Genomic DNA, 15,087 nt, shown 5'->3' on the forward strand with positions numbered 1-15,087 from the left:
TCTGCTCTTTCTCATCTTTCAACAGAAAGGGGCACTAATTTGACCCATGTTTCCTTTCTCGAATGCCTAATTTAAATTTCCCTAACAGAAAACTTTCGAAGTCTACTCCATTCTAGAAAATCCTCCTTGTTTCTGCATACTGAGTGGCACACCCTTTCCTACCAGTCTTTTACCTATGTCTGTCACCAAAGTGATTGATCCTGCTTTTAGCCTCACTTCACTCAATATTCCCCCGATCTGAGAAAATACCCCCACCTCACACTATTTACACTCCCTACTTTAGGTCAGATCGATGGCTGCTTGACTCCTGGAGTAGAGTGTATAATCCACTCTCCACAATACAGGCCATGGCATGGACTGCTCTTTTGTTGCACACATATATGGAGGCAGATTTCTTATATCCTGATGAGAGCTATTTTTGTGGATCATTAACTGTGTGTTCAGTTGCTTCTGTCTGTCCTGACAGCTAAGAACACCTGCTTCTTTCCACCAGTGATTTCTTTTTATTGGAGCCAATGTCCCTGGAAGGGCTGGCACCCTGCACGTTCAGGTCCCTCTGGGTGTCACTTACACACTTTGCCTAATGTAGTTCAGTTTGTCTCCAAAGATCTAAGGCATGCACACTACATCCTGCTGGAGGTGGTAAGTATTCACCTTCTTCAAAAGAAAGTCTTAAAATAGTCTGCTTAGAAAGTTCATGAGTTATTATCAAATTAGACCCCTGTTCTTATTTTGTAGCTATAAAAAGTATTGTATAAATTACTAGACTGATTCCCTTGCAGCGATGTATCAGACTCCATAAATGTTTAAAATAATGTCTTCTACCCTGTGACTAAGAAATACACAATAGAGCACAAAGGGGCACGGCATCACAGTGTGCAGGTGTTGAGAGGGAACAAAGAATGCTTCGTGCACAAATCAAGAAGAGGTTCTCAGAAAAATATGAGGGATCTGGATGCAACAGTGGACCAAGGCCAGGTGGAAGCATTCAGGGATAGCACACGCCTGCTGTGTGACCTTGGCTCGTCATTTAATCCTGCTACTAAGCATTGTGTGTGTGTTTCAAAAATGATCCTGAAAATAATTAGACATATTTAAGAAAGTGGTTGATGTGATTAAAATGAGTTAATGTATGCAAGCTAATTAAACCACACTTGGAGTAGGCCAGGTTTCCATTAATGACCAACTGATGGATCAGAGATTTTTTTAAAGCATGCTTCAAAAGGAAAAGTGCATATTAGGGAGACAGATGGGTGACGGGGTGGAGGAAGGGTCTTGGTTTGGGAAAGCAGAGGGTGAAGTTGGTCCTGCTTCTGTTTTCATCTCTAGAGACCTAGGAAGTAAAGAGACGAGGGTGGATAGATATTAGTTAGGTAACCAACTGACTGACAGATAAGAAATGACAGAGGGATAACACCGAGATAGATAAACAGAGATAGCAAATTTGAAGGTTTAAAGATATACAAAGAACACATAAGCTTTCAGAAGTGACAGAGACGATCTAGGATGAGAAAGGGCTGTGGGGTGGCAGAAATGCTAACTAGAAGGAATTGATCTTGTGCAGGGCCAGGTCTTTGAGGCAGAAAGCAAACGCATTTGGAAGCTTGGGGACAAGTTACTAAGCAAACATTGTGGTGTAAACTCTAGGGTGGTGTGAGACGCTGCCAGGGCTAGATCAACTACTGAAACAACACTGCCAGCTCCCACTACAACTGAGTATCTGGCTTTCATGTTAGAGCTTTAATGGAAAATCTGCTTCTCACTCCATGACAAGGAATCACCAAAACACATCTAGAAAGCCTGGCTTCTGTGTCATTTTTTACTCTCTCCTCTGCTTGTTCTTCTTTAGTCTCTTCCCCTTGTCCTCAACAGTTTGGTTAAAATTGTGCTGCAATGATATAGACTGGTGCTTCAGTGGGAATGGAGAGAGATGGGACGTCTTTTGACTTCAACAACAAAGGAAAACAGTCAGAGTGTGGTTTGGCAGCACAGCCCTTAGCACTTCGGAGACAGAGTCAGGAGAATTATCAGCCCATCTAGCCGGGACCTTTCAGTTATCTGTGTCTATGTCTACATCTATGTCTAAGTCTATATCATCTATATCTATATACATACACACATATGCATATATAAAACAGCAAAAAAGAACTCTCCCTCCAAACAGAAAATAAATCACCACCAACAAAGACAGAAAGAAAAGAGATAAGGCAGAAAGGCAGAGAGCATGCTGAAAAGGAAGCTCAGAATGTGGGGGTGACATGAACCCCTTGGAGCATGAAGATCATCTTTGGAGAAACCATGACATAGGTGGATGTCTTTTGAAGACTTCAGGGTAGTTCAGTTCCATAAAGCCTCTAGTGTTTGGCAATAAATGGGATGGTCAAGTGTGTAATCTTGAACAATTTCTACGTTTGTGTTATGAGAGGGAGAAAAATGTCAACCAGAGGGACCGCAGCAGGAAGAAGACACCTGTGCAAATGAGCCAGGTAGAAAAGGCAGAGGTCACAGGGTCCAATTCCATGGGGATAGTCAACAGGTTGATACCAGAAGCTAGGAAAGAGGGAGGAGTCAGATAACAGCAGCAAAAATACAGCTAGATGGGAGGACTTAGTTCTAGTGTTCCACAGTACTGTTAGGTGCCTACAGTCTACTAGAAGAGTTGGAAGTCTTTCAACTGTGCAATTAATAAATGTTTGAGGAGATGAACATCCTAACTGCCCTGATGTGAGCATAACATGCTATTTGCATGTATCAAATTATTTTCTTAACATCATGAATAGGAGAAGAAGAAGAGGAGGAGGAGGAGGAAGAAGAGGAGGAGGAGGAAGAAGAGGAGGAGGAGGAGGAGGAGGAGGAGGAATGCTCCTGTGGATGCTCCTCCATAGCAAAGACACAGGCCTTGGGTGTATGCATACCTGCACTGAATTTACCTGCACTGAATTCCTGGCTGTTCAGTTTGATAACTATGTGACCTTGAGCAACAATTCACTGACTTTAGCTTTTGCTTCTAAAAGTGAGAATGAATAGAAAGACCTAATACATAAGATAGTTGGTTAACAACATAAAATAAAAGGATAAGAAATATGAACCCAGGAAACATTCATTAAGAAGTTACATGTGAAGAATTGAGGCCCCAAACAGGATAGGAACTCCACAGGAAAATCAATAAACACCCTGCAGCATTCAGAGACTCAACCACCAACCACAAACATACACGGGCTGGACCTGGGTCCCTCTGGCACATATAGCATAGGTTCAGCTCAGTCTTCAAGTGGATCCCCCAACAACGAGAGTGGGAGTCGTCCCTAAAGCTGTTGCTTGCCTGTGGAGTGTGCTCCCTAACTGGGTTGCCTTGTCTGATCTTAGTGGGAAAGGATGCTCCTAGCCCTACAGAGACTTGATGTGCAAGGCTGGGGGGATATCGGGGAGGGCTCCACACTCTCAGAGGAGAAGGGGAAGTGGTACAGGGAGAGGGACTTGGGGTGATGGTAGGGGGCACTGGGAGGAAAAGACAGCAATTGAGATGTAAAATGAATTTAAATGTTTTTTAAAAAAGGAAATTACATGTGGTTTGTAAGAGTAATTTGAAGGGAGGGGACAATCTAAAGCCAACAACTAGAGCAAGTATAGGGCACGGAGGGACTTCTCTTCATCCCATTCTCCACTACGGGAATGTAAATCTTCTGAAGATCTGATCAATTCTATGAATATTCATTACGTATAAAAACCTAACAGTCTTCGTTACCATAATCCTATATAAGCCAGTGAGCACAGTTCTGTGGAAGGAGATCCACTTCCCACCAGTTGCAGTTCACGCCTTATGGAGAGTCCTGCTCTTCAGTCATTGAGTGAAGACTATAGCATCTCGTCATACACACTGCACTTCAGATCCTTGCCCACCACGGATGGGTCCCAGGCACCGGGGCTGTAAGTTACTTAGTTTTACTACTAATGGTCGTTACTATAATAATAATTATTAATAATAACAATGATAATACATACTTATTGCTTTCTCAAGGTCCATTAGTTGATCTTCAAGCCAAAATTCCAGTTATAATCAATCACTTTACTTTTGCTGAATTAAACAGTTTAAAAAGTAACAAGCAGTAAAAGTATAAGTGGCTGTTCACAGCGAAGGAAAAGATCTAGGTTGTTTGTAAGACTGGAGGTGAGCCTTTTAGAATCTGAAGAAAAATTCCTTAAGTGAGAGAGCATTTCGCATAAAGGCTACCAAGCAAAGAGAACCTTTTAGCCAGGGACACACCAGAGACTGAAGTGACCGGGACCCCAGACTTCCTTCACTTATTGTCATTGAACCACAAGGTGAACGTCTTCTTACTCAGTCTTACATTCATGTTTAAATGTAGATACAGAGAAACCTAGATATGGAAACCTCCTTAGCTCTCTCTGTACGTCCGATCAGCTCTGGGCTCCCTCCTGGGCTCCAACAGCAGGAGAACATCTGGAGGTTCCCTGTGAACTATGCTTGCTGCGGTCACAGCTCCTGAACTCTTTGAGAGCCCTTTCCCAGTTTCCCCTGGTGTTACCATGCCAGGCACAATGCGTAGTTGACAGTCACTTCAAAGGTATTGGGTATTGCTTTGGAGCCACCTGTCCTCTCCCTGTTGTTTGGATAAAATGCTCCCCTGTGCAGTCAGAGTACAAAGCTTCAAAGAAACTGTGCTCCTTCCATGTTTACAAATTTCCGATCATGCAGGTGTGTGCAGGAGCTTAGTGACAGTCTACAGGGAAACTGGTGTGTGCAGGAGCTTAGTGATAGTCTACAGAGAAACTGGTATGTGCAGGAGCTCAGTGACAGTCTACAGTGAAACTGGTATGTGCAGGAGCTCAATGACAGTCTACAGAGAAACCGGTGTGTGCAGGAGCTCAGTGACAGTCTACAGAGAAACCGGGGTGTGCAGGAGCTCAATGACAGTCTACAGAGAAACCGGTGTGTGCAGGAGCTCAGTGACAGTCTACAGAGAAACCGGGGTGTGCAGGAGCTCAATGACAGTCTACAGAGAAACCGGTGTGTGCAGGAGCTCAGTGACAGTCTACAGAGGAACCAGCACTTGCATCCGGCAATGCTAACTGCTGCTGTGAGGGCGTTTTGCCATCTCAGGGTACAGCAGGAGTACCCTGGACATGATTCTGACTTTTCTACCCCACTGGCCTTACAGAGAAGTACTAGTTAGTGTACTAGTTAACTCCCCCACCTGCGAATTCCTGTTTTAGTCATTACAGGGATTAGAGGTAAGGTCACAGTAACAAGGAGCACTCACCATTGTTGTAACTGACACTAGGACGCTAATTTCTCAATTTAGAAAGGAAAATTATTAATAGTACTCCTTTAAAAACAAGGACATCAAGACTCTTAATGAGTTAAGTAATTTGCCCCAGTCTACATACACAGTTGGCAGTGGGAGGAGTTGATAGCCACCTACCCTCTGAGGTATCTGGGTGGTTTGCTCAGAGGGGAACATTGAGAGGTAAATATGATGAACGAATGAGACATTAAGAATCCCAGGACCTCACAAGAATCAAACAGCATCCATGCTCTGATGGACCAAGCCAGCCAGCCCGCTCCTTTCCATAGGTGGTTCTTGTGATCAGATCACCTGATATTTGGATGATCTTTCCTTCCTGTTAAACCACCTTTGATCCAGTGACTCCTAGAGCCACACACTGTTTCAGCTCTTCACATATTTAAGAGTAACTTTCACACATCACGTGTGTTCATTTTCTCATTTTTTTCCCACCCAATAAGCAAACAGCAAGTGTTGGTGCGCCAGCTCTGCCTTTGTTTCCTCTAAAACTTCATCTCTAAGAAGACATTTCCCCGTCACCTTTCCTGCCTGCCAAGAGCCACTCAGAAACTCTTGCCCCAGGGTAGAGGGCCAGCTCCAAGAAATAGTATTTTCCAGATATAACAGGGCAGATATGTATATGAACTCACAGAGACAGTGGCAACATGCGCAGGGCCTGTACAAGCTGGGCCTGTACAAGTTGGAACCAGATCAAATCCAGCACGAGAAGGGGAGGTAGGCACAAAGTTCCCCTAGCCAAGAACCTATGTGCAGTGGTAGGGGCACAGGGTGGGTAAGTTTTCTTCTGTGGAGCCTTACTGGGTGTGTCTCTGCACTCCTGGGCAGACCATTCCTGGCCAACACAAATCAGACTCCCTGTTGTTTCTTTTATTTTAGGAGGATTGGCTTAGTGAGTAAGAGGGAGAAAGAACAAGAAACCGGGTGATAGGGAAGCTGGGGAAGATTTGAGATGACTTAGACCAAGAAAAATGCAATCAAATGTACACTGGGAAATTCTTAAAGACTAAATAAAACACTTAAAAATAAACAGTTTTAAAAAATAAAATTAGAAATATTTTGATATTCTCAGAGAGCTCCACTTGGCCTATTTTCTTGAAAACCTGCTCTCTACCAGCCGGAAAGTGTTTTCTCCCTTGCATTATCCTCATGGAGTGTCCTGCTTTCTAGTGCTAATTAGGCAGGCCTTACAGTAAGAGTCTAAAAAAATGTCCCATCATGCCTTTTATCTATTATACATAACCGATACTGGGGAAGAGCGAGCAGGATTTTTTCCAATTAATCTGAAGGACTTGGAAGAATGACGTTGACCTTGGACACTGAGAACTACTATTTTAGGGTTATTTTGAAACAGTTCTGTTATGCAGTCCTGGGTCGATTGGTACTTGTGAAGTAGCTCGGTGTGGCCTCAAGCTCACATTAATCCTCTGCCTTAGCCTCTCAAATACTGGGATTACAGACATGCAACACTGTGGCTAATCTAGTTACTTTAAAGAAAACGGGAATAGTATTTACATTTTCATAAAGATTAAGTTTGAAAGATTGCCATTTGAACTAAATTTTTGAAAGTCTGGAAATTCCCGAGTCAAGTATTTTAAACTACTCGATAATAGTAAGATTATACCAAAGCTATTTATGAATGAAAAGAGAAAACGAAATTTCTTTGAGAGCTCCCTGGCCATGCAGATAACTCAGGGGTGTGCCACGGCCTCCACAGTGACATCTAATACCGTGCAGCCAGCACTCGTCACACCTTAACTACCCTGCTGCCTCGCCTGCTTCGTCTAATATCTGGAGTAAGGTGGGAGGAACTGTTGGGCACAAATTGAGGCGTGGAAAAGTGAAGTGGCATGAAAAGGATCACAGGAAGGGTGGATGGACGGACGAGCTGGGACTTGAGCTGATGCCTCTCTGGCTTTGACTTTCATGTTCTTGACCCCTGGGCGAAATGTAGCAAGGAAGACCACATTTCCACACTAAAGCATTAGTACCTAATTAAAAGGGTCCAAGGGCTGCTACATAAAGAGTAGGGATGTTTAGGTACCCAAGTTGGAAGGTTTTCGGGAGGTAGTTTCTGTTGCCGTTACTCCAGCACCGGGGAAGGAAGGACAGAACCCAGGTCTTCATACAAGAAACACAATCCATTGACTATTGCACCACACTGCCCCTGTTTTTTTTTTAATAATCTTATGGAATTTGGGGGTAACACAATTCTACCATGTGTAATTTTGTTAAATAAAAGTAAAAAAAAAGTAAGAGTATGTTTTGCAGATTTCCTCTTGTTTTTTTAATGTTTTAGCCTTCCCATGTAAAGTGACACAAATTAATACGAGTTTCTGCAAGATTTACCTTATAAGTGTAAGAAATTATAAAATTATAAGATTGTAACTATATACGATTTATGATGTGAGAATTCAACCTTATCACTGATTGATTAACATCAACGATGCTTGCTATACAAGTTTCTATTGAGATATAATAATACACTAAAAAGATTTTTACTATTTAACTACTACCAGATCTGTAATTGCTAATACATTTTAATACAATAATGTATAATTTAAAGTCAATCAGCTCTAATCCATTTGAAGTAATTTTGAAGTAAATTGATGCTCATATGACTTTGCTTCATTTCTTTTGTTTGAAACCATGTGTATTAAAAAGCTAAATCAGGTTAAACTTATGTTTATTTAACTATTCACTAAAAATAACTCCAAGTTCATCCTGTGTTTGATCCACGGCTCAGAAACACACGGCTGTTTTACACATAGGAATAAAGGAACCATTCATCACCAAAATGCATGGTATCTTCTATGAGATTTCATCTTGTATTTGTTTTTTTTTTTCAAACTTGGCATTTTATACCTACTCTTTTCCAGTTATAAACATTTTAATTTCATCTAAGAAAGCAGTTGCTTGTAGGAGCGTGTCAGGTCTTTCAGTGGTATGTACTAAATCATTGTGAGAGATTTACACTTTGTGTGAGACAGCTTTGCATATTAATCATATCAGTAGACACATGTTTGCTGAGGTTCAGCCATGGGCAATAAAGAGAACAGCAACCGCGGAGCTGTTAAATCCTGGCGCGCACATCTCTAACACATTGTATTGAGTTATGCAAGGAATAATCGCCCTCCTAAATCCGAGTCAACATCTCATAGACTATTTGGATGCTTAATTAAAAGCAAAGTTATGCTCTTCATGTGCGTGATTTTGTACAGTGGCTAAAAAGTCCATGAAAAATTAATTTACCTCAATAGAGAATGCACGCATAACTCCTTTTTGAAGTTAATAAATTGCTTCTGCCATGTTCTACTAAGACACAATGCAGAAATGGATTAAATAAAAGGAGGAAGAAATGTTCTAGGGGAACCCTCTCAAGTGAAGTCAGAAGAACCAGTAACTGCTCTGCTCACTAAGAGTGTTTTTGAGCAAAGGTGGAAATTCTTTACTCTAGCGCATGCTCAGCACAGCTGGACCGGCATGTCAATGACCTTTCTAGGCTTTCCATGCATCCGGTTCCATCAGGGTAAAGCTCAAGCACTTCTGCACTTGGAAAGCACTGCCCTCTTGATGCTTTCTTTACTCTGGGAGAAGGAGAATCCCCACAATCATCATTGTTAAAGCTCATAGGATTAACAGGCAGGTGAAGATGTCAGCTCAGCAAAAACAGAGCTAATGGAAGATGGTGAGACACTGAAGTCTGGAACAGGCAACATGTTGGAGAGAGAGAGAGAGAGAGAGAGAGAGAGAGAGAGAGAGAGAGAGAGAGAGAGAGAGAGAGAAAAGAAATCACAAGAATTTTCACCTGAAACATAGACCTCTTTAAACTAACATGCAAGATGCCCCATCAAGGAAGTCAGTCTACCATTTCCTTCATCGCGGAATTGGTAATTCATTTATATTTTTATTTACAGAATATATACCAAGATGTGCATCACATACTATAGTTAGAGGACATAGAAGTGAGCAAAATACACCCTGTGACCGTGGAGTTTAATATCTACGATTAAAATCAGGTGAGGAGACAGAGAATCAACACCTTGAGGACCTTGGTTGATTATAAAATAAGAAAATTTTCTCTTTATCATAAGGGTGCACTATAAGTAGAACACACAACATAGAGGTGATATGATGGTCCTTGTGTTCTGATGTTCAGTGGAGACTGCAGGAGAACCCTCAGCTACCACAACAGCAGCCTTGACGGGAAGGAGCAAAGCCTGATCCAATTAGGAATAGTATGTCCCCTTTGGGGCCTTTGAAGTTAAGGTTTCCAAAGATACCAGGAGGCACTGCTTAGAAAGCAAGAATCTGGGACGAGAAGCATCTCTGTTGTAGCTGATAACTGACTTTAGGGATATAAAAAATGGGATCGCTCAGAACACGAGTTTTAAGAACTCCAATGTAGATGATAACTACCTCAGGCGAAAACTGTGAAGATTGAGGTCAGGTATAGAGGTACAGACAATAGGAAGTCATGGCCACGGGTAAACCACAGGGCGAGCTTCCAGCCTCTGTCTGTGCTCAAAGTCCTTGGTTGCTACACAAAGCTACTTAGAGACACCCTGGAACTGTCTGTGCACAGACTCAAAGTTCAGGGATAATTGAAGAAAGCTAAATGGTGGCTTTTTTTATTTTAGTATCGAGTATGTCATTGCTAAATTAATATAATGCCATTACAGATTTTCCCATCTCATCATGTGACTTTTAAATTGATGGATGATATGCACATCAGGGAAAGGTCTAAAAAAAGCTGGTACTTAGTCGTTTAACCTGCACCAGCATGGAGTGTCATTCCCGGGAAATCTGGTCAGCAAAACACTGAGGTACAGAGGAAATAGTGGTGGAGAAATAAGTATCTGCGGATAAAAACCCTCGAGAACCGCTGCATCAACAGAGCCTGATTTTGATTCAGCAAATTCTGTGGTAATTGGACGCTCAAAATCCATATGTTTAGAAGATTAACCAGTTTGATTCATATATACAATGTTTGTCAGATTCATATGTAGGAAATGATGCCTTTCAAAGAAGCCCACATATAAGAGTGTCACTAGTTCACATCAGGGATCTGAGGCCATTCTTCACTGAAGACTGAAAACAATTCCTTATGGGCCCATCAGGTGTCCAGGGAAGGCAAGAACTTGGCGAGCACAGCATGCGCACTCCAGTGGGATCTTTAGTGATGCATGCACTTCCCAAGTAGAGCAGGTCATCATCTGCCTCGAATGCTGACGAGGCAGCATTTTTACTAAAGCACATGGCTCTAAGTGCAAGAGGCACAGCACACAGGACAACTCCTGTGTGAGACTGGTGAGAAGGGACAATAGTATACAGCTGCGATCGCCAATGGTAGATTTTTCTTGGGACATAAGGCAGTTTCCGAGGTCATCTGCCATGAGACTCCTTAATGGCCGCCAAACCACCACTCATGATTTCAACTGGGAGCCCTTCGGTTTGACTGCTAACATGTGCTTTTCTTCTGACAGAACACGTTATTTTGGTGTCATACAGCTGCAGACGTACCATATAGTCTTTAACATTTTTTTGAAGTTTTATCATTAGTATGTCTTGGAAACAATAAGTTTGGCAAGCACTTAAGCGAATAACTCATGAATAAATGGTTTGAACATTTTCTAATAAATAACAATGAATGGAAGTGCACCTGTTTTAATATTTCAAGCATAAATGCAGACTGGAGTATATCCTAGGGTCAGACACAGCTATTCCCTTCAACTCTAGCTTTAAATATAGCCACCATTTCCAGTAAAAATGTGCTCCAAAGGAGCAGTAAGAATTACTAAGTCCTGAGATCCTGGGCAATCCCACACATCTTCCTGGAGAAGCTCAATACTGATCTCGTTAGAATAGCTGCAAAACCTCCTCAGAGTGACTTAGGCCATCAGCCAGTGACCATGCGTCACTGAAGTGTCTCTGGCCCTCCTCCAGCACATCCTTATTCACAGCGCCATGGTTGGAAAACCCACTTGAAACCTGAGGTGGTATTGTCCTCCCGAGCTACTGAGTCAGGGTGAGATGACAGTCCTACCTGTCTCACAGCTGGGTCCGGTGAAGCCTTGTGGGCAAGCACAGACATTGGCAGCAATGCAGGCACCTCCGTTTCTGCAGCCGTCTTTGCAGAAAGCTACAATAATCCAGATACACGAATGAGTCAGACAAACGGTATGAGACACGGTTGTCACCGCGCTGTAAGTAAACCGCTCTGTAATCTCTACGCCTGATGTGATAGCAATGGATGGAAGATACCGTGATTTCCTCATGGGACAGCAGTTCATACACATGAGAGAATGTACGCATGAACTTGTACTGGGTTTGGAAACAGTTCCTGTTTTTAACAGGAAGGAAATAGCTTGCCTGAAACATGTCAAAACATAGTAACCTCACGCTGCATGGAGCACATTGCAGTTTGTATTGTATTCCCTTGTAAAATCACACTTGAAAGTAAACATTTAAAAGTGGTAAGTGTTGTAGATGAAGCGAGTCATTAGAGAATGAGAATGAGAGGAAATAGAAATGATGAAGTCCTGAGGCTCTGAGCTGACTAAAGAGCTAAAAATGTGTGGGAGGTTCCTCCTCCTTCCCGGGTTCTGAGCTGGCCCGCTGACTTACTCACTCCAGTGGCCTTCTGGGAGAACAGCAATCACCTGCCACAGAGAAGTCAGGGCAGAGACCCCGACAAGCCTGATGGACTAAATGCTGAGTTTAGAGCAGGCTTTTCCCTGAGAAGGAAAGGGCTGAGGTAGGAACCACTGGAAACAGGGTTGCATGGCGTAGGCTGCCTCTGACACAGGTGAGGAGGAGAGGAGCAACAGCAGCGATGAAAATGAAGGGAGGTGGAAGACAAGGCCAGGGTGGGTGAGCCTGAGCTTATGAGGGCTCCTCTCTCCACCTCAGCTACCCACTGACTCATGAGGGCCTCTGCAGCATGGCTCTCCTGACCAGTTCTGTGGGTGAGCAGCTCACGCCAGACTCGGGCTCAAAGGTTCAACTAGAGATCCGAAGGCGTAAGCTTCATCTGAGTAGCTGGCTACGCTTTATGAAGGTGGTAAGGTAGAGAAAATCCTAACTGTGGTGTCAACCAAAGCCATGTAAACTGTGTTTATCTTATATCTGTCTCTATCTTATGCACAAAGGGCAGGGGGGCGTGGGTGGCGGAAGAGAAGAGAAAGAACAACGGATAACAGACAAACAAAACCAAAACACAATAGAGCCATGACCCAGCAAGGATTTTTAGATGCATTTGGAGCCTAAACATCATAAATCATAGCGAACGCCTTCCCCAGGCCATTTCCAGGCTTCCCTTAACTAATTCGAGAGCCTGCTGTCGGCAGTGCAGAGCACAGCAACTGCGGGCCCAGTTACACATTCATGGCTGCCTCCCCCATCCTCGGTAGGACGTGGAGCGTCTTAATTCGGAAGACTAAGGCCTAACTCCCAGAGGGATTTTAAAGACGCTTCGAAGTCGTCCTTCATCCAAGTGCACTCTGCCGGCATCCAGCTGTACTTTCCTGAGCTACTTGTACTTCAGGTCTGGTTTTCACATCAGACAGGAACCAGTACCGAGCAGAGATGGGAGGAAGAACTGAGGCCAACAATGCAGACCAGATATTTAGAAGGAACTTCTAAGGGTTTAGTTATTTTATTGGTCTTATTTTTTCCAGGCAAAGGCTTGTGAGATTTGGACCCAGAAATGAGTTAGGGCTTCTTTATGGTGACCTACATGAAAATCCATGACATTTTGAATGTCAATGCACCAAACAGTGCACTACGGACCAGGCCTTATGAGCCACACTGCACTGACTCTGGTCTTCCCTTCTCACAGAGATATGAGCACAGTAAGTCTCCTCTACAGACTGCCAAGGCAGAGGGCACCATATATTAGAGAGGTGAGCAGCTTTGGAGCCCGGAATGTCTACATTTACGAATAAATTGACTCTAAGGAATATGAACTCTATCCTATTTAGGACTTCGTAGTTTCAAAAGAGCTTTTCTTTTCCAGTGTGAAGAAGGGCATAAGGTCACCTGTCGAAAGGCTCAGAGGAAAGAGAGTTAATGAGTGGCAGTGGAGTACAGTTGGAATGTCCACCCATGGCAAGTAAAATGGAGGCGGACATTTAGGGAAATTGTCAACTGGCGCTGACAAACCATCAAATACAAGAAACTACAATACACACTGTGCCAGTCTGCATAGTTAATATCAATCCCATGGTGACAGACACTAAGGAGATAGGGTTCTATTTCAGGGTGCATTAACAAGCTGTTACACTTGAGTAGCTCTTGCTTCCAGAAAAAATGCTATCATGAAATGTTCATGTTTGGACCCCCAAACAAAACAAAACTGGTAGACCTAATGAATAGAAAGATCCAGCGAAGCTAAAGAGTGCATTAGAAGAAGAAATGAAGTTCGCAAATTAGAGGGGGGGCGGATTGGGGTGAAGAGGCTTGTGGTTTCAAAGCTGGAGCAGCTTGTGATATAAATGCCCAGGGTGTGGCTGTGGTTGGAGAGAGGGGGGAATTCGAATGCTGTGGCAGAGGTCACAGAAGAGAGGTGCAGGACAAGCTGAACTGCTTGGCTACTTAACTGGTGACACGGCCAAGGAGGGAGGCGGGAGCTGAGGGGAGGGTGATGAGCCATGGACCAACCCTGAAACACTCATGTACTCTCTGTCCATGAGGGGCAGAGGAGGGATGCACAGGGACCGGGGAGAAGAGAAGGGCAGCCCTGGGGGTGATGCCGAGCAGTCGCCAAAGCAGCTCTCTCTACCTTTGCACGTGGTTCCATTCCCAGTGTAGCCAGGCTTGCAGACGCAGTTGTGACCTCCAACGGTGTTAAAGCACAAAGCGTTCTCGTCACAGTTGTGCTGGTTTGTGAGGCACTCGTCATGTTCTGAAATGGAGAAGACAGCTTTGTCACTCAAGGAGCATGTCCACAGGTGCCACACTTCAAACACATCGGTGTCTCCCTTATTACGGAGCAGTTATTCCCAATATAGATGTAGGCAAATTAATTAAAGACAGCCCTCGATGGTTTCAAATTTGAAGTATTCTTGTGCTGCTGTAGAATTGTACATGTATTCCATATTTTAACTAGTCAGTCCAAAAGCATCTGGGAAAAAAAAAAAGGCCTGCCAGTGGCGGGACAGAGCAGACGTTCTCAGATGCCAAGGTAACCTCTGGGATTGACATCTGGGGAGTTACCCTTGTACACATAAGTCTGTCACCTAAGTATTCCGCATCATGTGTGATTGGCACCGGGAAGGACAGGAAGTTGCTTTACTCTAAAGTCTTGGCCTACAGGATAACAGGGCTGAAGTTCTGGGAGTTAGATGCCAGCGGTTCACATCTGCTGCTGCACTTTCGGAATAAAGACACCAGTGTGGGGAGATCTTAGTGTCAGTGCCTCCCTCCACAAATAAACCACAGTGTGTCTATTCCATAAGACAGATTTTCTTTCCTGATACATGTATCTAATGTGTGCAAATGCACATTTGATACACAGCAAACACGATGTCCTGTCCCCTTCGACCAGCAATGGCTTGTTCCTTTTCAAAGCCCTCAACCACTTGGTCCCTCCAGCACCCCTAGGAGAGAGGCAGACCTAGAAGGAGGCAATTGTGGCTCATGTGGTCACACAGCTTGCCTGGTTCCCAGTGTATTGAGCAACGTCAGACACTCAGCATTCAGCCAAGATACAGAGGTAATAATAAATATGAGATGCAGAAAAAATAACATCAAAATCACGTTG

General features: G+C 43.6%; 1 protein-coding gene across 2 annotated transcripts in view; it reads right to left on the bottom strand.

Moving 5' to 3' along the window:
• Window positions 1-15,087, bottom strand: part of Nell2 (neural EGFL like 2) — a 319,573-nt gene that overhangs the window by 70,328 nt on the left and 234,158 nt on the right. For both annotated transcript variants that reach the window (NM_031070.3, XM_087559210.1), the window contains 2 exon segments: window positions 11,371-11,466; window positions 14,107-14,229. In NM_031070.3, coding sequence (NP_112332.2) covers window positions 11,371-11,466; window positions 14,107-14,229 — 219 coding nt within the window.

Source organism: Rattus norvegicus, chromosome 7 (genome assembly GCF_021556685.1).
Source record: "Rattus norvegicus strain SHRSP/BbbUtx chromosome 7, alternate assembly SHRSP_T2T, whole genome shotgun sequence".
Lineage (NCBI taxonomy): Eukaryota > Metazoa > Chordata > Mammalia > Rodentia > Muridae > Rattus > Rattus norvegicus.